At 41.0% G+C, this 23,053-nt stretch overlaps 1 protein-coding gene across 1 annotated transcript in view; it reads right to left on the minus strand.

The window, feature by feature from the left end:
- Positions 1–719: 719 nt before the first annotated feature.
- The window catches only part of nucb2a (nucleobindin 2a), an 82,231-nt gene continuing 59,897 nt past the window's right edge, over positions 720–23,053 (minus strand). The window contains exons 8-13 of the mRNA XM_039738598.1: positions 20,827–20,885; positions 16,482–16,574; positions 10,768–10,857; positions 10,360–10,530; positions 10,088–10,169; positions 720–2,505 (exon numbers count right to left, since the gene is read on the minus strand). Of these exons, the coding sequence (XP_039594532.1) occupies positions 2,423–2,505; positions 10,088–10,169; positions 10,360–10,530; positions 10,768–10,857; positions 16,482–16,574; positions 20,827–20,885 (578 nt within the window). The 3' untranslated portion in view covers positions 720–2,422. The remainder of the gene's footprint in view (positions 2,506–10,087; positions 10,170–10,359; positions 10,531–10,767; positions 10,858–16,481; positions 16,575–20,826; positions 20,886–23,053) is intronic.

Below are 23,053 nucleotides of genomic sequence, written 5' to 3' on the forward strand. Positions count from 1 at the left end.
GAGAGAGAGAGAGAGAGAAAGAGAGAGAGAGAGAGAGAGAGAGAGAGCGGGCGCGAGAAGGCAGTTACAGAAGGCACCAGGCTTGTTTTTAAAGAGACTGCAGTGTTAGTTTTCTCTGTTTAAGGTTTTCTCCGTGTTATTCAATGTTTTTACATTTAGTTTACAATTACACCGTGCAATCTATGGTATAATTAACTATTTTTGTGCTTAAAAATCTTTAAAAAAAATATATTTACATACAGCTCGTACGGTCTGGAATGGATTAATTGCATTTACATATAGTCCTGTGGGGGAAATTACTTCGGGTCACATCCACCATATTGGGTTGCGACCAGAGTTTTGGAACAAATTACGGTCGTGACCCAAGGTTCCACTGTACTCTTGTTGTCCTTCCTTCCATGGCTATGCACTACTGGAGCTCAATACATCCTTTACTGTACGAAGCACCCCGGCCACACACACAAATACCTGACGAGAACTGGTATAACATACCAGCTGAGCACAAAAAGCTGGCATCTCAGCCAAGTCCTTCAAATGTTTTCGACTGAAATCTGATGTTTTATTTGCAACCTGAAGTAAGATTACCCTGCTGGTAAAAAGTTAGTTGTTGATAACACAATTGTGATTGAGACCCCGATTAGTAAACTCGCAGAACTGAAGGAAGGGGGAGCTTTCTTTTTCCCTTAAGTGTACAGGTGACGTAAAGGAAACGTTAACAGTCCAAGTTTAAATCATCAGATTTAATCCGTTTCTGAATTTACTACATTGCACCAACCAAAGAACAAAATCCACTAATTAAAAAAGTGTTTTTGAGAAACATCTGGGGGATACAAATCTTTTTCGGAATTCATTGCCACTAAAATAAACATCATATAGTAGGAAAAGAAAACAATAAAAAAGAGAAGGGACAGCAGTATTCCTGAAACGCAGGGCCACAACTCGGCTTTCCCTGTCCCCATAGGCCATTTTTAGCAGACTTCTGGCCATAGCATGTCAAGGGGGACTCTCTGCCATCCACAGTAGTGCCCATCAAAGCCTGCACCCCTTGTCACTGCCTAGACTGGTGTGATGCCAGGCTGTGAAATTTGATTTCTTCCACAGTCCAAGAGAGTCTTTGGGTCTCAACATGGTCCCAATGCCCACCATCTCCTCCTCGGTTGTGTAATCTTAAAGATGGAGCCGTGTTCAAGCTGTTGTGATTTTACCCACAGTCTACAACAGTCCAACAAAGGTCTTGAAGGGCTTCCCTCCATCAGTGTCAGGGGGCATCGGGGCTTAGGCCCGTTCCCGTTCTTAAGGCCCGAGGTTATGCATCTGCAGCCCTGCTCAAGAGTGCACACGTTTCATATATGAGCAACATTCAGACTTTCAGATCTTTCACTTATACATTCATCTCGACATTTGTTTTTTATAAAATGCATTCTGATATGTGGCAACAACATAAGAGAGAGGAATTGGGGCGTCAAAGGTACTCATCATGTCCTGTCCTGTACAGTCCAGTCAGCAACCCCAACCAGGAGAGAGCAGCACAATCGGTCTGAGAAGCACTGGGTGCCAATGTGGAAATGCCAAATGCGGAAATGGGCCCCCAGAAAATCTCACACTTTCACCAACATGATGCACTCCTCAGTAAAGCGAAACGATTTGAACATAAGCATAATAAATTAAAGAGGGGCTGGATATGTGGTACACTCTAAACATGGCAGCTTTCAATTTCAGGTATCAAGAAGGAGGAGGGCGCACAGGAGGATCGATTCATAAAACTGACTTGGTATGGGCGACTAAAGCTCTGGAGTGTCTCTGAAGCGGGGACGTGAATACACAGACACGCACACACACACGTATACACACAGACACAGACACACGCACACAAGCACTCAAATGCCTCTCCCTCATTCTCCAGTCACTCCAGATCTGTAGGTGTAACCAACGCCAAGCCCTTCACTACAAGGTGACGTCAAGTTAAATGGACTCACTTCAACATATGGCAGCATAAAGGTTGGGATAAAATGAAGTCCATTTAACAAAACCTAGCAAAATGAAGCTGGACCCCCACGGTATGGCCTCCTCTTAAGTGGGCAGTGGCGGCAGCGGCAGCAGCATGATTTACTGAGATGTGCAGGACGACAGCTAATAGGAATGTGCACCTGGGATTACAAAATTGAAAGAAAATTAATTTACAAAGTCTTTCCAGGCAGTTTACTCCAAACGATTCGGTGCTGCTTTGCCATTTTCTTTCAAATTGGACAGCTGACTCACTTGGAGAACAGAAACATTTGAATTCCATATCTGAAATTATCATTAGAGCTGTAAACTGGATCCTGTGGTTGTAAGTGTGTGTGTGTGTGTGTGTGTGTGAAGCAATCGTACAAACACACGCACACACACACGCACACACACTCAGAAAGTGAGGCACTCGAGACTACTGATGTGACTCCTGTGGCTTGGCATCACCTGCGGCTGGCGGCTGATGGCTTCCCGTTTCCGAAGGAGGCTGCACAGCACCTGAAAGACACAAAACAAGTTTACCTGAACAAGATGGAGGTGTAGACTTTTCAGGTTTCTTTTTTTTTGTACCTCTCCCTGCACCAACACTCTACACATTGAAAGGTTTAGGAGTCTGAAGTTAGTTTTTGCATTTAAAATAAATTGCCATCCTTACTTTCAGTCAGCGCCGTTACTTTGTGATCCTGTTGTCAACATGTGGATCCTGCTTGTATGGGGCATGGTGGCGAGGGTGTCAATGCTAGGCATCAATTACACGATTTAGTTAAAAGGTCACCTCTGGTTGCCATTCCCTATCCAAGTATTGTGGCTGAAACCTTTCCTTTGGAATTTACTAGAAGTCTTTTATTTATTGACTTCCCTGTAATGACTTAATTGAATTCTGGTGCCCCCTTTTGGCACTGATGAAATATCAATTTGACTGGGATGGACTGGGATAAACTTTTAAGTGTGGAGACAGTTGAGGAGCAGTGCTGCAGGTTTAAAAAACAATTTACATGTACTGCGGGACAGGAACATCTCAAAATTTGGAATTTGTAGGAAATTAAAATAACTCTGCATTGGGTTAATGAAGAGTTAAAAAAGAAGCTGCAAAGGAAAAAACAGACGACAAAGGCATGCAAGACAACTCCAATGTAAATCAGAGGGCATAGATGATTATGAGGGCAACCATTAAAAATCGATATTAGGGAAGCTAAAGGGCAGTTAGGGAGGAAAATAGCAGATCAGGTGAAAGACGACCCTAAGAGATTCTTTCAGTGTTTTAGTAGTGAAAAGTCAAGCAAAATGACCTCTTTTATTTCCTAACTAAAAAGATTACAACATGCAAGCTTTCGAGGCAACTCAGGCCCCTTCTTTAGGCGAGATGTAATGTGTTTTAGTAGAAAAAGAACAATCAAGGAGGAGGTGACGTGCATCCGGAATAGGAAAGGAGAATTAACAAAATACAAACACTGCTCTAAAGTTGCATTTTTTCTGAGGACTTCACATTAGAAGAAGTGGAGAACCTCAGAGTGGTAACAGGGACTACTAAGGAGGTACTGAGTGATTTGGAAATTGTAGACGGAGAAGTGCTGCTCAGATTAAATAGGCTGAAATCCAAGACATTTTCTTAAACGCAACATGTACCCAACAGACAGCTCAGACCTCTGTTCAAGACTTAAGGTAAAATCATGAGCATGAATGTTGAATCATTAAGTAATGAGATAAGAGGGAGAAGAGCTGCACTGATTAAATACGCTCAAATCAAACAAATCACAGAGTGCTTAAGGAGGTTAGCAAGTGCAGCCAGAGACCCGTGACACATATTTTTAGGAAGTCACTGCGCACTGGGGAAGTTGTGAAGGACTGGAAAATGACAAATAGTATCCCTTATGTAAAGAGGGTGATCGAGCAGATTATTGGTGTGTGTGTGTACTTAATACTTTTGACCTCAGATACATAGCCCCATTATGAAACATATAACATATGGTTAATTTCCACTTATTTCTATTAGAATTATGTTACATTATATGCTTTTTATGATTCACTTTTGATTTTGTTCTCACTGTTGCACTGTACCAGTTCATATTTCTAGGGCTCTGCCAGGAGAAATGCTGAGGAAGTTCTTTGTTCCTAATGATTTCCAGCAAAAGGGATGAAGCTCCTGGTGAAACACGGATTGAGTTGTTGTACCAAAACGATATCATCTTAAGAGCATAAAAAGTGTGAGAGCACCCTGGACATGCTGGAGTACCACAAATCTCCCAATACTCTTCTCAACCCAGCAGCCCTCCATAATCTTCTACCCTCCACACCACTCCATGCTATGACAGTACCTATAGAAGGGAAAGGATTGAGAACAGAGAGAGACATGGACAGTGAGGGTATGACTGCTACAGTGGTGTTCATTCTGCTGAATTTCCAAGCAGTGGACTGTAAGACTGAAAGACGATTTAATACAAGCTAAATATAAAATTACCAGTAGCGGCGGACTGCACGATAACGTGTAATGAATACACTTGACTTGTTTTCAAGCTCTTTTTCTGTACGATTAGCATTTGTTTGCTCAGAGGCTGACACGCTTTATGCTTCGTAAGCAGCTCATTTTCTCCACTGTAGCAGCCCGCTTCTTCTCTTTGTCCGTCAGCATCTTTTCGCATTAAAACTGATTAAGTCAGTTTTTGCGTTGCAATTACTTAGTACATTTTTCTTAATTTTTCACTTAAGCTGGCCCTTAAGTGTTCAATCTGCCTCAAGAATGATTCAAGATATGAAGAGGTTGAGGAAGTGACAATGAAAGTGGTAGGGATGAGAACGGCGCCCGTATGCATGCACCGCACGGCTGCCCCGCAGCCCACTGCCGAGAGTTGATCTATACTAATAAAAGGCAAAGCCCTCACTCACTCACTCACTCACTCACTGACTCATCACTAATTCTCCAACTTCCTGTGTAGGTAGAAGGCTGAAATTTGGGCAGGCTCATTCCTTACAGCTTACTTACAAAAGTTGGGCAGGTTTCATTTCAAAATTCTACGCATAACGGTCATAACTGGAACCTATTTTTCTCCATATACTGTAATGGACGTTAGCTCAATGGCCGTTAGCTCAATATATATATATATATATATGTATATATATATATATATATATATATATATATATATATATACAGTGGTGTGAAAAACTATTTGCCCCCTTCCTGATTTCTTATTCTTTTGCATGTTTGTCACACAAAATGTTTCTGATCATCAAACACATTTAACCATTAGTCAAATATAACACAAGTAAACACAAAATGCAGTTTTTAAATGATGGTTTTATTATTTAGGGAGAAAAAATCCAAACCTACATGGCCCTGTGTGAAAAGTAATTGCCCCTGAACCTAATAACTGGTTGGGCCACCCTTAGCAGCAATAACTGCAATCAAGCGTTTGCGATAACTTGCAATGAGTCTTTTACTGCGCTCTGGAGGAATTTTGGCCCACTCATCTTTGCAGAATTGTTGTAATTCAGCTTTATTTGAGGTTTTCTAGCATGAACCACCTTTTTAAGGTCATGCAGGTCATAGCATCTCAATTGGATTCAGGTCAGGACTTTGACTAGGCCACTCCAAAGTCTTCATTTTGTTTTTCTTCAGCCATTCAGAGGTGGATTTGCTGGTGTGTTTTGGGTCATTGTCCTGTTGCAGCACCCAAGATCGCTTCAGCTTGAGTTGACGAACATATGGCGGACATTCTCCTTCAGGATTTTTGGTAGACAGTAGAATTCATGGTTCCATCTATCACAGCAAGCCTTCCAGGTCCTGAAGCAGCAAAACAACCCCAGACCATCACACTACCACCACCATATTTTACTGTTGGTATGATGTTCTTTTTCTGAAATGCTGTGTTCCTTTTACGCCAGATGTAACGGACATTTGCCTTCCAAAAGTTCAACTTTTGTCTCATCAGTCCACAAGGTATTTTCCCAAAAGTCTTGGCAATCATTGAGATGTTTCTTAGCAAAATTGAGACGAGCCCTAATGTTCTTTTTGCTTAACAGTGGTTTGCGTCTTGGAAATCTGCCATGCAGGCCGTTTTGCCCAGTCTCTTTCTTATGGTGGAGTCGTGAACACTGACCTTAATTGAGGCAAGTGAGGCCTGCAGTTCTTTAGACGTTGTCCTGGAGTCTTTTGTGACCTCTCGGATGAGTCGTCTCTGCGCTCTTGGGGTAATTTTGGTCGGCTGGGCCACTCCTGGGAAGGTTCACCACTGTTCCATGTTTTTGCCATTTGTGGATAATGGCTCTCACTGTGGTTCGCTGGAGTCCCAAAGCTTTAGAAATGGCTTTATAACCTTTACCAGACTGATAGATCTCAATGACTTCTGTTCTCATTTGTTCCTGAATTTCTTTGGATCTTGGCATGATGTCTAGCTTTTGAGGTGCTTTTGGTCTACTTCTCTGTGTCAGGCAGCTCCTATTGAAGTGATTTCTTGATTGAAACAGGTGTGGCAGTAATCAGGAAATTGAACTCAGGTGTGATACACCACAGTTAGGTGATTTTTAACAAGGGGGCAATTACTTTTTCACACAGGGCCATGTAGGTTTGGATTTTTTCTCCCTAAATAATAAAACCATCATTTAAAAACTGCATTTTGTGTTTACTTGTGTTATATTTGACTAATGGTTAAATGTGTTTGATGATCAGAAACATTTTGTGTGACAAACATGCAAAAGAATAAGAAATCAGGAAGGGGGCAAATAGTTTTTCATACCACTGTATATATATATATATATATATATGACAGCAACACTCATAACAGTGACAAAACAATTACATTGACAATCATGTTGTGTTATTTTTAAAATGTTTCCTTTTCTTTTTCATGACTTCTTTAACACACTACTTCTCCGCTGTGAAGCGTGGGTATTTTGCTAGTTCTACAATAAAATAAAAATAAAAAGGGGAATAATCTTGGATGTCTATCATCACCCCGAAAGTGGACAGTAGACGTCACGTAGTATATGTGTACCAAATTTCAGGTCAACAGGTCAAATGGTTTGCAAGCGACAGGTGATTTAAAATCCTGGACAGACCAACGGACAGCCACAGTAGCGCATTATATAAGAAGATTTGTCACTGTGGCTTTGTAGCGACACTTTATGGCAGAAACACCTTCACACAGTGCATTTCCCACCGTTGCACCTGGTCCATTCGTGCAGCTAGCACTCCCTGCATTGCTCCAGTACACAGCTGATGGTGTCTCAATGTATCCCAGCAAAAGGTATAAACCAAACATGAATAACAGGCATGCAATTATACTAGTAAAATATGCGGTCACAACCTTTTACGATGTGGGAGGAAATCCACAGTACTCCTGGAAAGCCAGGTGACCTGAGCAGGAATCGAATCCAAGTCATGGGAGGTGGGTGGCAGCAATGCTAACCTGTGCCATACCATTCCAAAGGTCTTTATTATAATCCTAAACAGGAAAGTACGGGTTTGAAAATGGACGAAGGGCGAAACAGAGAAGATTAACACTGGTAACATTTTATTTATGTGCTTCTTGGACGTGGTGACACAATCAGCCAATCACGTGTAAGCCCTCACTGTAGTCAGAGCACTGAGATGCCAGGGAGTTTTCACTCAACTATTTTTAGAGAGGCACAGATAACCTTCTTAAAGACTGGAGCAGAGATTAGTAAACTCGGCCTACGAAACAAATAGCAGTAGCTGAAGACATCATGTAAATTGACGCAGATACGACATCATTAACCTTTGTGCTGTTACAGAGTTGGCAAAGGCATTCCTTTCAAATACATCTGCTTTTTCTGGGTTATCCTCTTTTCACTTTACTTTCTGCCAGGCCACATCTGATCAATAACTGCCTGCTCTCTACATACAAGTCCAATCACAATAGCATTTTCCATTTATCCAGCAGTAGAACTCCGTTATAAATGTAGTCGATGCTTTACAGCCGAACGCTCTGCAGGTCACCTTGAATGTTAAGTGTCCCAGCTAATCCATTCAGTCCTTCGGTTTATGTGCCACAAGTTAGAACACCATTGCTGAATGTGAAAAGTAAGACATCGCACCCTATCTGTCACAACACATAGGAACAAGTTAGAAACAGAAAATCATTGAATTATTGCTTTAAAATGTTGCAATTAGATAATTTTCCAACACGTTTACAGCCCTAATCACCGGACACGCTAATGCAGATACGCAAACCCCTTAGAACATTAGAACACTCTGGACGAGAACAGGCCATTCAGCCCAAAAAAGCTCGCCAGTCATCTCCACTTATTTCTTCCAAAAAAACATCAAGTTGTATTTTGAAAGTCCTTAAAGTCTTATTGTCTACCACACTACTTGGTCGCTTATTCCAAGTGTCTATCGTTCTTTGTGTAAAGAAAAACTTCCTAATGTTTGTGTGACATTTACCCTTCACAAGTTTCCAATTGTGTCCCTGTGTTTTTGATGAACTCATTTTAAAATAACAGTCTCTATCTACTGTACTTCATAATTTTAAACACTTCAGTCAGGTCTTTGTTTAAACTGTAAAGGCTGAGCTCATAATTCAACCCCTGTAGCCCTGGAATCAGCCTAGTCGCTCTTCTCTGGGCCTTCTCTAGTGCTGTTATGTCCTTTTTATAGCCTGGAGACCAAAACTGCACCCAGTACTCCAGATGAGGCCTCACCAGTGTGTTATAAGTGTGTTATAAAGCTTGAGCAGAACCTCCTGTGACTTGTACTCCGCACATCAAGGCGCTATATAACCTGACATTCTGTGAGCCTTCTTAATGGCCTCTGAACACTGGAAGTCGCTAGCTTAGAGTCCACTATGACTCCTCAATCCTCCTCATAAGGTGTACTCTCGATTTTCAGATCCCCCCCATTGTGTATTCAAACCTCACATTTTCACTTTATATGTGTAATTCTTTACATTCACTGACATTAAATGTCATCTGCCACAAATCTGCCCAAGCCTGTCTGCTGGCCGAATCCTTCTGTAATGATATAACGGATTCCAAATTATCTGCTAATCCACCTATCTTGGTATCATCTGTAAACTTAACCAGCTTGTTCCTTATATTCCTATCTAAATCATTTATAGATATTACAAGAAGCAGTGGCCCTAGCACTGTCCCCTGCTGGTCACCACGCATGACATCGGCCAGTTCTGATGAGGTTCCTCGCACCATCACCCTCTGCTTCCTGTGTCTGAGCCAATTCTGCACCCATCTACAAACATCACCCTGAACTGACACTTCTTTTAATTTGATGCCCACCCTCTCATGTGGCACCTTATCAAATGCTTTCTGAAAGTCCTCATCACTAATCTCATCTGCTCCACTCTCCTCATTTCCTTGTGTTGCCTCCTCACAGAATTCCAGCCTGTTAGTAAAACACGACCTCCCTCTTCTGTCCCCACGCTGACTGTCCTGTCCTTGCCATGTGTTGCTCAATCTTATCTTTAATAATTCCTTCCATTAATTTTCCTGTGATGTTTCATGTTAAGCTTACTGGCCTGTAGTTGCTTGGATCTGCCCTGTCACCCTTTTTATATAATGGGATGATATTTGCCATTTTCCAGTCCTTTGGAATCTCTCCAATGCGTAGTGACTTCTTAAAAATACGTGTCAAGGGTTTCTATCTGCACTAGCGGGTAAATCTGATCTGGTCCTGGTGATTTGTTTGATTTCAGCTTATTTAACCTTAGCAGCTCTTCTCTCTCTACAATTTCTAAATCCCTCAGTACCTCCTTAGTAGTCACGTTTACCTCTGGCAGGTTATCCACTTGCTCACTTGTAAACACCTCTGAAAAATGTACGTTTAGAGCATCTGCTATTTTATTATCTGTATCTTTTCATTCCCCTTTACTATTTCTGATGCATGATTTCTTAGTAGCAGGTCAGTGTAGAGCTGTCAGTTAACCTAACACGCACACTTTTGGGATGTGGAATGATCAATGGAGAGCTCAAAGAAAACTCCCTGCAACCACAAAAAAAGCCATGAAAGATCTATGAGGACAGTGATGGCAACAATTTAAATGATCAATTTTAGTAGTTTTTCCATCTTTACATTCAAAGGCAGCACCGCCAGGATTCGATTACATACCATTCTGAATGTTCGGTTCGCCCTCAAGCACAGGAGGCTGCTGAGCCTGTTGACTTCTTAGTCTTTCCATGTGTTCAACAGCCTTATGGGTGAACAAAGAGAACAGAAACACAAACACATTTAAGAATAAAATGACTTCTAAAGAGAAGAATGCTTGGGGGCCGAGCACTACATTGATGCTGGCCCCAGCTTGCTAAACCCCAACCCTGCAAGAGTGTGACATCAGTGACCATTATATGGCTGCATATCGATCATCATTCCTTGAAACACACCTGCTGAAGCTCCAGTTTCTGGGCATTGAGCTGCTGCTGTTGTCGTTCAAGTTCTTCTTTTTGCTTAAGGAGTTCCTCAGACTTCTTGCTCAGCTCTTGCTCTTGATTAGAAATATGCTTTTCAAATTCTTTCAACTCTTCCTCTGTAAAGGCAGGCTGTTGCTCCAGTGTCTAATTATAGAGAACCAAAGATGTACTAAAACCCTTACCAATAATAAAGAAAACTAAAATCATCACAGACAAAAATATAAGTTGGAATAAATAAAACATAAAGCAGGAGAGCAAATGGAGGCACAGCCAAAAGCAAAAATACAACAGGTTAAAAAAAACAAACCAAAAACAATGTTTCAAAAGATAAACGCTCATAAGCAAACACAAGTAAATAAAAGGAATAAATGATCGACCAACCTCCCAGCTGTCAGGTTCCAAAAATTCCTTCTTTCCAGTTGAAATCATAAACTCATCTAATGAAACCAGCCGATCTCGATTTGTATCAACCTGTTGGCACAGAAACAAGATGGTTGAGATACAAAGGCAAGTGAAACTTCACTCAGGTACAACTGACTACTGCAATGCTTTATTCACAGTCTGTTTGTATTGTTCAGTTTCCAAAATATATGAATGACAACTAAAATATTAACTCTGGCCATGTAACTCCTGCTCTTACATATCTATACCAGCTTCCAGTTACATTTAGGGCCAATTTCAAAATTCTCCTTTCAAGTTACAAAGTTTAAATGGTGTGTGGAAAGACCAGGCCTGGCACAGACAGGCAGACACCAACGGTTCAAACTCACAACACGTTTATTTACGATACTATTTACAATTGTCCAAGTCCCGCACACAACCCAGTGCCCCTGCACCACACACCCTCAAGTTCTGGGCTTCTCCAATATCCAGCCTTCACCACCTCCACTCCTCTCCTCCGAGCTTCGTCCTCTTCCACCCGACTCCAGCTGACGACTGGAGGGAGGCAGCCCCCTTTAATGTCCACCCGGACGTGCTCCAGGTGCCTAATGATTAGCTTCCTGTAGCACTTCCTGGTGTGGCGGAAGTACCGCATGAGCACCCGGAAGCACTCCGGGAGTCCATGGAAATACTTCCGCTGAAGTGCTGATGTCCAGGGCTTCACAGTCTTCTGGGCACCCCCTGGCGGTGACCACCGGTCCCTATAGGGTTGAGCTTCCATGCTCAGTTGCCGAGGCCTCCATACAAACCAGAGCGGGTGGCCTCTCATGGTCCAGGGGAGGCGCAAGTCCCTCTCCTGATCCTTCTAGGCATCCCGGCTGGGCACAGCTCCCAGCCGCCCGCCACAGGTGTTTGGTTCCCTATAAGCAGGCTTACATTCAAGAGGGTACACTGCATTCACAAGAGGCTGGTTTTTCCAAGAATGTGTCAGAAGGCTGAGCCATGTTAGTGCCTGGACTGGCCCATTGGTCTTACCGTGTCATGCGTGTCACTCCGGGCTGAGGAATCTTCACTTACCCTTTTTAGAGCAAATCACTAGACTGTTCACACTGCCAATTATTTTTCTTAAAAGTGTGACTGTAAGGATGATGCTATATATTTCTCCAGACTTTGCTATATTGTCTTCTACTGCTATTACTCTATTTTAATAAATATTGCTTTTGTTTTACATTTTTATGCTTATATCTAGAGTATGTGTGATGGTGATAATGCAAGTTGATTTTTACAAACTGCATCTCGCCACTCAGGTAATCTAAAATGCAGCTACAGAAAAAGGTGTAGGAATGCGTTTCAGCTGGATGGTCAACTTGGAGAGAGTCCAAGTATTAAATGCTGTGTTATAATATAATTCTAATATAAAATTAATTTACTTGACACTAGCAGATTTATTGTCTACGGGACTGAGAAACTCATATGACGAAATGAAAGTTGCACCGTGTCTAAACTGCCAGGCATTTGGTTTAAACTGGCCACCACCAGCCTTGCAAACCTGATAATCTGTACTGAAGGTCACCTAATCTTTTTCATCAATTGGCCTCCTTAAAACAAAAAGAACCAACAGCTTGAGTCAGTGAGAAGCAAAAGATGTCCATAAAGACTGGAGCCAGCTACACTGTGCAGGACTGGCAAACTGGGACTTCATCTGGACTGCCGTTTTTCTAAGAATTCACAACCACACAAACACATGCAACATAACCTAATCAGGTCAGAAGACACTGGTGTTTGGTGTGTATTTAGTGAAGGAGACAACTGAGGACCTGTAAGGATTTTGTTTCTCCCACTAGTTTCTGATGCCCTTATCCTCTTATACAGTTGTGCATCTCAGCCTTTCCCTTCTTCTTCTTCTTTCCTGGTCAGCTTCCACCCTGCCCTCTTCTCTCAAGACCGTAACAGACACCTCTGCATGAAATCTTCAGTTTCTTGGTAATCTCTCACATGGGAAAACCTCCATCCTGCAGAAACCCAATACAGCAGACTGACATGCTTCTTGAGAAAGATGTCATTTTGGCCATTTTTGAACCTAGAACTGACCTTTAAGAATGCAAGTACCTTACAACATAAGTGAACAGAATAACAGCTGTCAGCAGTGCTAATGCAATTACAAAGGTTTCTCTAATAACCAATTAACATTTAAAATGATTAACTAAGGATAGGATAAGGGAGTTTGAACATTAGGATCCTGAAGAAATTGCCACAAAAATCGGGCATATGTGAATAATAAATTAAAAATCAATAATTTCAAGCCGTAATAGCCATCATAAACACTAGTGATGCCTTGGCTACACAATAGCACCCTGATTATCTGAGGTAATGTGGATCGATGCTAACTTGGATAGCTGAAAACTCGGATAAAACAAATGGCCGCTGTAGTGATTATGCTGAACAGGGAATGTGGGGACTGACAGGAAGAGAGAGATCAGCTGATGTCACTGGTGAATCACACCGCTCAAAGTGGTCAGAGATGAGCTCTGCACAGCTGATTCACGGAGCTCTCTTTTTAATTCATGCCACAACGCCACAGAATGTGGTTTTACAGATTACCACCAGCAGTTCACCACAGAGTGAATCTTTGAACTGAGATGCTTTGTGGTGTGAGTCAACAGCAATTCAACTGGCAATAAGGGTGGGATAAGCGCTGTGGACGTGTGGAGTGTAGTGGCGATGCTACACAGTGAAAGTGGGGAAGGCAAAGAGAGAGTGATCAGTGGACGTCACCAGGAAAGCTTATCACTCACAGTGGTTAGAGATGTGCTCTGCACAGCTGACAGCTGAAGGTCTTCATTTAACCCAAGGTGCAAAGCACTCGTCCCTGAGCTAGGGAACGTGGGTTTGAAGTTCCCACCGATAGTTCACCATAGCACTTTGAAATGTAAAAACACAAAAATCCTAAGTAGACGAAACACTTAGTAGTGCATGCGTACGCGGTCTAAGCTGGTGACACACTGACAATAGCCGAGGGGTGAGTGAGTGAGTGATGCCCACATTCCCACAGTCGCTAGCTCCTTACTTGCAGGCTCACTAAGTACAGTCGAGCTTAAAGGTAAAGCTCGACACAGTATTCACAGCAAACCTTTATGAACTATAAGAAAAGTGATGCATTACAGGTTCACCAAGGATAATGCAACACCTCAGTAAAGAGGCGCGGATAATTGGGACTCTAAAGCATTTTTAAATCAATTTAATGGTATCTTGATAACAAAGGGTACTAACTCATGTCAAAACCTTTGAACGGTAGTATACAGAAAAAAATAATTTCTGTGTTAAAGATACAAAGTGATTCACAATGGGGACAATAGGGAGTGGGCCTGTGTGCGTACACACAACCAGAACAGACACTCCTTAACTCTTTCAGGGCTGATGTTGACTTTTGTCGAAATTCAGGGGTAGAGGACGGTAATCGGCTATAAACTGTGACAAAACTCGCCCTTATGTTTTAGTTCGACTCTCTTTGCTTGAAGGAAATTTACGTAGCTTACAATGAATTCCCTGCATGTGCTGAAGTAGTGTAGAGCAAATAGCCTCTAAAATAGCAGCGACATCTGGCGAGCTAAAGCAAATGTGCAAAGCAAAAATACTCCGTGGACATTTTACATATGATCGCTGAATTGTACTCTGACTTTTCGGACTCTGAGTTTGATGCAAGTGATCTGGAGACAGAAAACGAAAGTGAGGTACCATCATCAGCCTATTGGTCCCCAACTAGTTGTGGTGCTGAACACGTTCGTGTAACAGATACGTACGTCTACAGCAGCGTTCACCTAGGAGGACTACCACTTATGATGAGAAGAGCAACAAACCTTATTGCGTCACACTGCGACTGCCACCGTCACCCACCTGCTGTGCAAAGATAGACATGTAGCCGGCCTGCTGTGCATTCCTGTTGGCCATCGAGCCACCCCTATGCAGCCACTGCTGCCAGAGATGCTGAACAGCAGCCACAGCATGTAGCAACAGACATTTTATGTTGATTTATGTCTGAAACCAGTGCATTGTGTGCTTTCTTTGGAAAAAATATTCAGCCCTCAAAGAGTTAATCAGACAAACGGTCATTTTCTGAAAGCACCTTGGTGGAATAATAAACATACATATTTTAAAACTTATATATTAGTGTTGCAAATTTGGCATCACCCAAAAAATGTACCTTATTGGAAAGAAGTTCATACTTTATTTTTATCAAGGAACCATTAAACTGAGTTAAACATACAGCCCAGATATCACTAATGATGCAAACAGCTACTACTGTTAGAAACAACCGATTTATGATTTCTTACTCACCTACAACTCACCTAAAACCCCATGTTCTGCAGTCAGTGTCTTAACAGAAATCTCTCTTAGCTCATCTTTAGTTGATCATGTTTAAATATTGATTTGTTATTAGACAAACCTTTGTCGCTGTGTTTGAAATCACTGATGCCTGCTGTTTATCTCAATAAAACAAGTCAATTGTCTTTACTTGGGTTGCAAGATAAATGGCATTCCTAAAGTTCAAAAATGGCCAAAACAGAAAAGATTTTTCAAAGATATACTGTATGTTGTTATTTTGAGAAATGAGGTCATTCCATGTGACAGATTTCCAAGAAAGGGACGATTTCATACAAAGAGGTCCACTGCTGTTTTGTGAGTACAAGGCAAACTGAATCTAACAAGGCCAGGACCTGCAAGGCATCTGCTTGTCAATTCTAATGTCCTCCTCCCTCCATTTAGGATTTCTGCTTTTTTTTCCTACCTTGGTTAGATCCAATTTGCCCTCTTTTCTCTATACAGTCCTTTACGTGTGTGTGTGTGTGTGTGTGTGTGTGTGTGTGTGTGTGTGTGTGTGTGTGTACAGCTTCACAGATGTGAGATGGCTGCTAGTGGATGCTCTGAAACAGGAAATCCACCCTTATGTAGTAATAGCATAGAACTGTGTGAATAATGTGAACAGGCTGGTCGTCACTCATTGCAATAACTGGAAAAAGCAGCACAGGTGCCTGAAGTAGAAAATACTCAGAGATACTAAATGCTCAGGAATTTGCAAAAAGACACAGTTTTGAAATCAATATTTGAGTGTTAATTTAGCAAACTGATTTCAGCAAGCGTCTGCAATGAGATTAGTTCATTGTCTTCACTTCCTGTTCTGTCTCAGCCTACTATCAGCTACAGTTCATTGAAAGCTTGTAAGTTACATATCTAAAGACTAACACGCCTATAGCAGTTGAACTTGATAAAAAAAATGGCTGCAACGCAGAGACCACAAACTGAGAGATTTTAGTCTCAAAGTACTTTCAAAGATTACAGCAAAGGCCACACTGAACAAAATATTATTCTTTACCATTATATAATAAAGAGTAGTTACTTTGTGGTTTCTGTTGTTCACATCCACTGTGTTCTGCTCACCTTCTACTTGGATACTAACTTTGAAATCTCTATGAATATTGGTGGACTGTTTTATATGAGCAAAAATTGCCCTTTAGACAAGTCTAAAAAAATGTTTATTAAATAAAAATACGATTGCAAGCTGATTTCAATGTTTTCAGCTACTTATCCGACAGGAAGACTGTCTCCTTTTTCTTCATCTGAGGAAAATTAAAAATCTAAATGTGAATCAAAAACCACAGTTCAAACTGAAGCATACAATCTGTGAGCATTCCACTCTTATTTAACGAATGTTATACCTCATTCATCACGTGCTCTCGCATCCTCAGCCGCTCTTCCTCCATCTCCACCATGTCGTCTTCCTCATTATTGGGATCATACATCTTCTCGAGCTGTTGCAAATAAATAAATAAATAAATGAAAGATTAACAATAACCCACTGTCTGTCTCACTTGGATTAAATGGCCTACACTCTCTTTAAGATTAAACTTGTGATAAGAACAGACCATTCACGCTTGACCATCCTATTCACCAAGATTGTCTACAATAACATCAACTTCAGATTTGAAGGTCCCTAAAGTCCTACTTTTAATCAAGCTACTTATTCCATGTGTCTGTGATTTGTTGCATGAAGAAAAGCTTTCTAACATTTGCATGATATCTGCCCTTAACAAGTTTCCAACCACACTCACCGAGTTACCTGCCATTGTCCAAGTGAGAAAGTAAAAAGCTGGAAAGGTAAAAACTTATTACAAGTTTGTACTGCTTGTACAAGACGACAGCAGTTTAGAGAAAGAAAGGAATCAAGGGATGGCACAGACAGGTCCGAACATTAGCACGGGTTCATAACCAGGGAGAATAATATTAAAGATACAGAGCTCAGGATGTGCACCCAGAATCACGGACAAAGTACAGAGCGACAAATCATAACCCAAAAACGAAAAATCTAACTAGTGCCAAAATAACACAATATAGCTAAGGAGGTGGGAAAAGTTATTGTAACTTGTAACTCAGAAACTGTTTGATGAAGCGCATAGACATTTGTGGTGTGGCTTTTAAAATAAAAATAGTGCGCTCAGGCTCAGTGGGAGTGGGTGCGCATGGTAGTGTAGCCAAGTGTTCCCGGGGTCTTTAATGGAGAAACTGGTCAATTCACATGCACATGCAGGTGGGATTGGTGCAGCCAGTTTTCTCCGTAGGGCGGAATCAAGGCACCTGTGCTAACGATAAGTTAAAAGGAGCCTGAGGTGGTTAGATCAGGTTGAAGGTTTAAGAGAAAGAGAATAGCTTTTTGGAGTACGAGCCGGTGCTTTTACCCCTCACGAAAACTTTCATTTACAAGGGAGTAAAAATCAAATCCATTTTTGCAGCCATGGAATGTGCTTGTTATGCCAGAGTTTGTAAATCTTCAAATCATTTCTCACATCTAGACCAAACAAGATACGACATTATTAGTGGCGTAGCAAGGTCTGGAGTTTCAACTTGTCACCCCCATGTCCACCAAAATATAAAATGAAATTTATTGAGAAAGCAATTTTTTTATTCAATTGGTTAAGTAAAGAGGGCATAATGTTAATTATTTTGTGAACAATTTTTTATGAATAAAAAAAAAGTAAAATGCCTTTTTATTAATAAGCCAGTTTAATGTACAATTTAAGAAATCTTTTTTCATAGTGATAGTACCTAGTGCATAACTTTATTATTATTATAATACAATTCAATGAAAACTCAATTGTTTCATTTTCTAGGCTCTAATCCAACAAACTGTACTTTAACACGATACTTAGAATCTCTTCTTTCTAACTTTTTGTTCTGCAAATTTTGAAATTGCGTCATCAAAATCGATACCTTCAGCTACACTATTTTCAATTGACAAAATGGCTAAGCTACAGAGTTGTGCTTGGTTCATAGTCAGTCTGAGATAATTCTTGATTAGTTTGAGTTTCGAAAAACTCCTCTCACGTGATGCATCAGAAACACAAAGTTAAGAAAAATCTTAATGCTAAAGTGAGATTGGGAACAGAGTCTAAAAGTTCATATTCAACCACAAACTCTTAACAATCTCAGGGTAGTCCAACCAAGAGACTCTTCTTTTGGAACTTTGGCAGCTTTTAGAAATCTTCTTAGGCGTGGAATTTCTGTAAGGATACCGTCTGCAGAAAGCTCATCGTAATTTTCAACCAAACTTTGTACAAACTTGGAAAGTTCAGTTTTTGTGGTTTCAATCAGAATGCTGGGCTCGAAGACTGCAAACCGATCTGATATACTGTACCATCTTTCATCCGCAATTTGCTGCAATTAAGGATTGTTAAAGCTCATGTAAATTATTTGACATGTTATTTTATGTAACAAAAAAAGCGCATTAATACAAAACCGTCAATTTTTTGTCACCCCCTCAGAGCTGGTACCCGGTGCGGGCCACACCCACCGCACCTGCCTTCCTACGCCACTGGACATTATACAGTATTAGCTGTGCTACCCACCCGGCTAAGACGGGTTGAAGTCTAATTAATCATTGTAGACCTCAGTGTAATTGTTTGTAGTGCACCAAGCAATGCATGAGTCTCTGTTATTAAATTGGATATTAAATTTGATACAACATTTTGAAATATCTGAGATGCATCATCAGTTGGAATGATAGAGATATAACAACCAGATTGAGACTGTGGTAAAGCAGATCCACGGCTCAGAAACAATGGCTGTTTTATTAAATAATCTGTTGTCTGTCTCCATGGGCGCATTCATGCAGTTGTGAGGAGTTGGTGAAGTAATTGGGGCGAGACGTACCTGCACATGAGGGTGCGATCTTTCTCAGTTGTTTCATCAGCTTCCTGCGGTGCGTGACTGAGATGTTGCACCCACGGAGCCGTATAAGTACGGGCCAGCACAGGTAAAAAGGGAGAGAACAGGAAAAAAACAGGGCAAAAGAGCCGTGAGAACAGCAGCGGGTGGAGAGGCAGATTGAGCCAGCCAGTATGGAGAAAAGCAGCACAGTCATTTGCTCCTCATAAGGGCATGGGTTTGGTGCTCTAGGGATGGATCGTGCCCACTAACTACTCTTTGAAGAGCGGGTATGATCGAGGTGGCGTCCTCCCTAGGGATCTGAGGGATGACCGGGTGTGCGTGAAGGAAGACAGGAGGACAACCAACCCTGAGTGGTCTGACAGTCGCTGATGGAGGCAGCCAAGACAGGGGTCAGGAGGAGATGACCGTGGCCACAAGTGTCTCCGCCAGCTGCGAGGGCTATGGGTGAGCTGGGGAGATGAAGCGGGTGTTGTATTGGACTCGCCCAAGTTGGAAGAAGAGCAAAGACCCACCTGCTGTGACACCAATTTTTGTCTTTTTTTTACATGAATTATGAATTTAACCTTTTTGGAAGCACTGAACTTTAATGGACACTAACTATTTTGATTTTTTTTTATTGTTTAATAAAAGCACTGTTGCCTGGAGTGTTTTGTCCCATTTTGCCATGCTCATCCAGTTACGTTATCGATGGTGTTGGGTTCAAGAGGCATGGAGCCAGACTGACACTGTCACAGATGTGTCTCTTTTTATTAAGATGCACACCACGAAATAGATAGATAGATAGATCGATAGATAGATAGATAGATAGATACTTTATTAATCCCAAGGGGAAATTCACATAATCCAGCAGCAGTATACTGATACAAAGAAACAATATTAAATGAAATAGTAATAAAAATGAAAAAATGAAAATAAAATTAATGTTGATTACTTCCCGGTGGAATTGAAGAGTTGCATAAAAAGAAAACTCTAAATCATACAGTGCATTTCCTCAGTAAATACTACATGTAATATAACAGAACCAGTGACGGCGCACTGCACGTTAATGTGCAGTGAATACACTTGACTTGAGCATTCATAGCTTTCATGCTCTCTCTGCACGTTTACCATTCGCTTGCTCAGTGGTTGATGCACTTGTTGCGTTGTGGGCTGCATGTTTTCTCCACTCACTAACTTAGTACGTTTTCTTTAATTTTTCACTTAAGTTGGCACTTAAGTCTTCAATCTGCCTCAAGAATGACTTAAAATATGAGGTAGGGGAAGTGATGGCGAAGGCAGTTGGTTTGAGAACGGTGCCCGTACGCATGCCCTGCTGGCTGCTGCAGAGAGTTGATTCTATAATAAAATAAAATAAAAATAAAAAGATGAATAACCTAGGAGGTCAATCATCACCCTGAAAGCAGACAGTAGACATCATGTAGTATATGTGTACCAAATTTCAGGCCAATAGGTCAAACGGTTTGAGAGCTACAGGTGATTTAAAATCCTGGTAGCGTATTATATATAAAGATGTGGCAATTCACGTTCATCTGCAGAGTTCAAAATTAAAGACAAAGGCATCAAAGGGTTACATTTAGTGCCAAAGACATGGGCCTGGCTCTCCCCAAAAGCAAGCATTTAAATAGGACCCTCTTGTGACAATTTCACATCACTGATGTACATGTAATGGTCACCGCCAGCCTACACAAGCGTCAGTCCTTCCTTCTGCAACAAATGCTCTTTTATCCCACATAATGAGAAATTTGATCAAAAAGATACAAACCTAAAGGTAGTTCTTCCAGTAACAATCAAACAGTAAATGTGTGTGGTTTTGTGTAGAATCAAAAAAAAAAAAGTTACCTCTTTTGTAAACAACGCTTCTAACTCCTGTTCATCGAGATAGCCGTCTCCATTGGAATCTGGGAAGAAAAAAGGTGAATTTCAGTGGCACCTTTTTCTTTCTTTCTAATAAGAGAAGTCATTTTATAACTTCCTTAGCGTTAAGTTTATCCCCGGAAAAACGAGGCAAAAATGATTATTTTTCAAAAAGAAAAAATATGTTAACAGGAACATGTAAATAGCAAAACATTAACATAAATCCAGTAGAAAAGGTCTGTTGAGGGCCGAGTGGAAACAGCAACCAACGCACAGGCTGATGTTGCAATCAAGATATTAGAAGTGTGTTTCTTGATGCACTTTTCTTATATTTCTCCTGTTTGTGCTTTGGAGATGGCAGAAAGTCAGTGCCTGACCTGCAAGGTCGATGTGCTTCTTGCGTTACTGCAGGCTACCACAGCGCAAGGCTTAGCGACTTCCACATTTCCTCTGGCATGAAAATTGACAGCTGCTACATTGTGAACAGTGCTTAGGGGGTCTATCGTCTTTCTTGTCCTCCTACTTGATCGCATTCATTTTGCTTTTATTGACACGCAGCTACTGATGACCCAAAGTGAAGCTTCAAGCAGCCTCATTCACCAGGCATATCACAGCGGTTCAGTTAGACAGTACCATATATCATGCAACAGTTTCACTTTCAGTATCAATGTGTGATGACCAATTCCCATCTTCATCACTAGTTGGTTGTAAAGCAGCCTTTACAGCATTTTATTTGCCATTGTGTTTTTCAGTAAAGGTTCCACCCCACTCACAAACATTGATGAGTTAACTCTGGGTTATCATAAAGTGGCAGCAGAATACTGTCCTGAGTTAACTCTATAAAGCACATCATTACACGTCACCCAGAGCCTGACTTGGGTTTAAAAGTAACTACATAAAATCACTACATAAAATTCCAAGCCAAGGAGTTTAAATAAGAAAACCAAACCTTAGTAACAATAGAGCATTTGAATCATTTTAATGAGAACAGGCCAACCATCCCAACAAGCTCACTGATTCTATTCATTTAATTTCTATAAAATAACACAAGGTCAAGATTTGAAGGACCCCTAAAGTCTACCACATTACTTGGTCTATGGTTCACTGTATGAAGAAAACCTCCGTAACATCTGTACAAAATTTACAGCTAACAAGTTTCCATCAATGCCCCTGCACTCTTGTTGATCATCTTAATCTACAGTTATAACTTGGATCCACTGTACCAACTCTGTTCATAATTTTAATGAGGTCACCTCTTAATCTTTGTCAGCTTACACTGAAAAGGTTCAGCTCCTTCAGTCTTTCCTCCTAATTTGTAGCTCCTTTAAACAGTCTAGTGATTCTTCTCTAGACTTTCTTGGTTGCTGCAGTGTCTTATTTGGAACATGGAGACCAAAACTGTGCACAAGCCCCAAGTAAGGCTGAAGAACATGGAAGTTGCCGTTTATGCATCTGGATTTTTTTGTGCATAAGCACATTTCTGCTTTTGTCCGCACGCCATGTTATAGTGTGAATTCTACGCACGATGTCATGCAGGAGGCCCCTGGCGATTTCTTACATTTTAGCCTGTTTAATCTATGCAGCACTTCTCTCTCTTCAATTTCCAAATGCCTCCTTGATAGTCTCTACTGCTTCTAGAAGGTTATCGACTTCACACATTTAAACATCAGAAATGTAAGACAATCACATTTTCTAAACACATGGAAAACTAACATTACTGAATCAGAACATTAAGCAATTTATTTAAGTACTAGACATTAAGCCCGTTACAATAACAGGCGCTAGAACAGTAGTGCATGAACATTAGTAGGAACAGTCTACATTAAATGGCATGGGACCTTGTATGTGGCTGTAATATGCGTCACTGTATTGTGTGCCTTTAATTTTCTCTCGCAGTAATACTGGTTTGTATTTCCGTAAAATGCCTGTAATTTGGTCTGACAGTAATACAGTGGAACCTCGGTTCACAACCATAAATCGTTGCAAAACACTGGTCGTAACCTGATTTGGTCATGAACCGAAGTAATTTCCCCCATAGGACTGTATGTAAATAGAATTAATCCGTTCAAGACTGTACGAACTGTATGTAAATATATATATTTTTTTAAGTTTTTAAGCACAAAAATAGTTAATTACACCATAGAATGCACACCGTAATAGTAAACTAAATGTAAAAACATTGAATAACAGAGAAAACTAACACTGCAAGAAT

This window comes from Polypterus senegalus, chromosome 1, assembly GCF_016835505.1.
Source record: "Polypterus senegalus isolate Bchr_013 chromosome 1, ASM1683550v1, whole genome shotgun sequence".
Lineage (NCBI taxonomy): Eukaryota > Metazoa > Chordata > Cladistia > Polypteriformes > Polypteridae > Polypterus > Polypterus senegalus.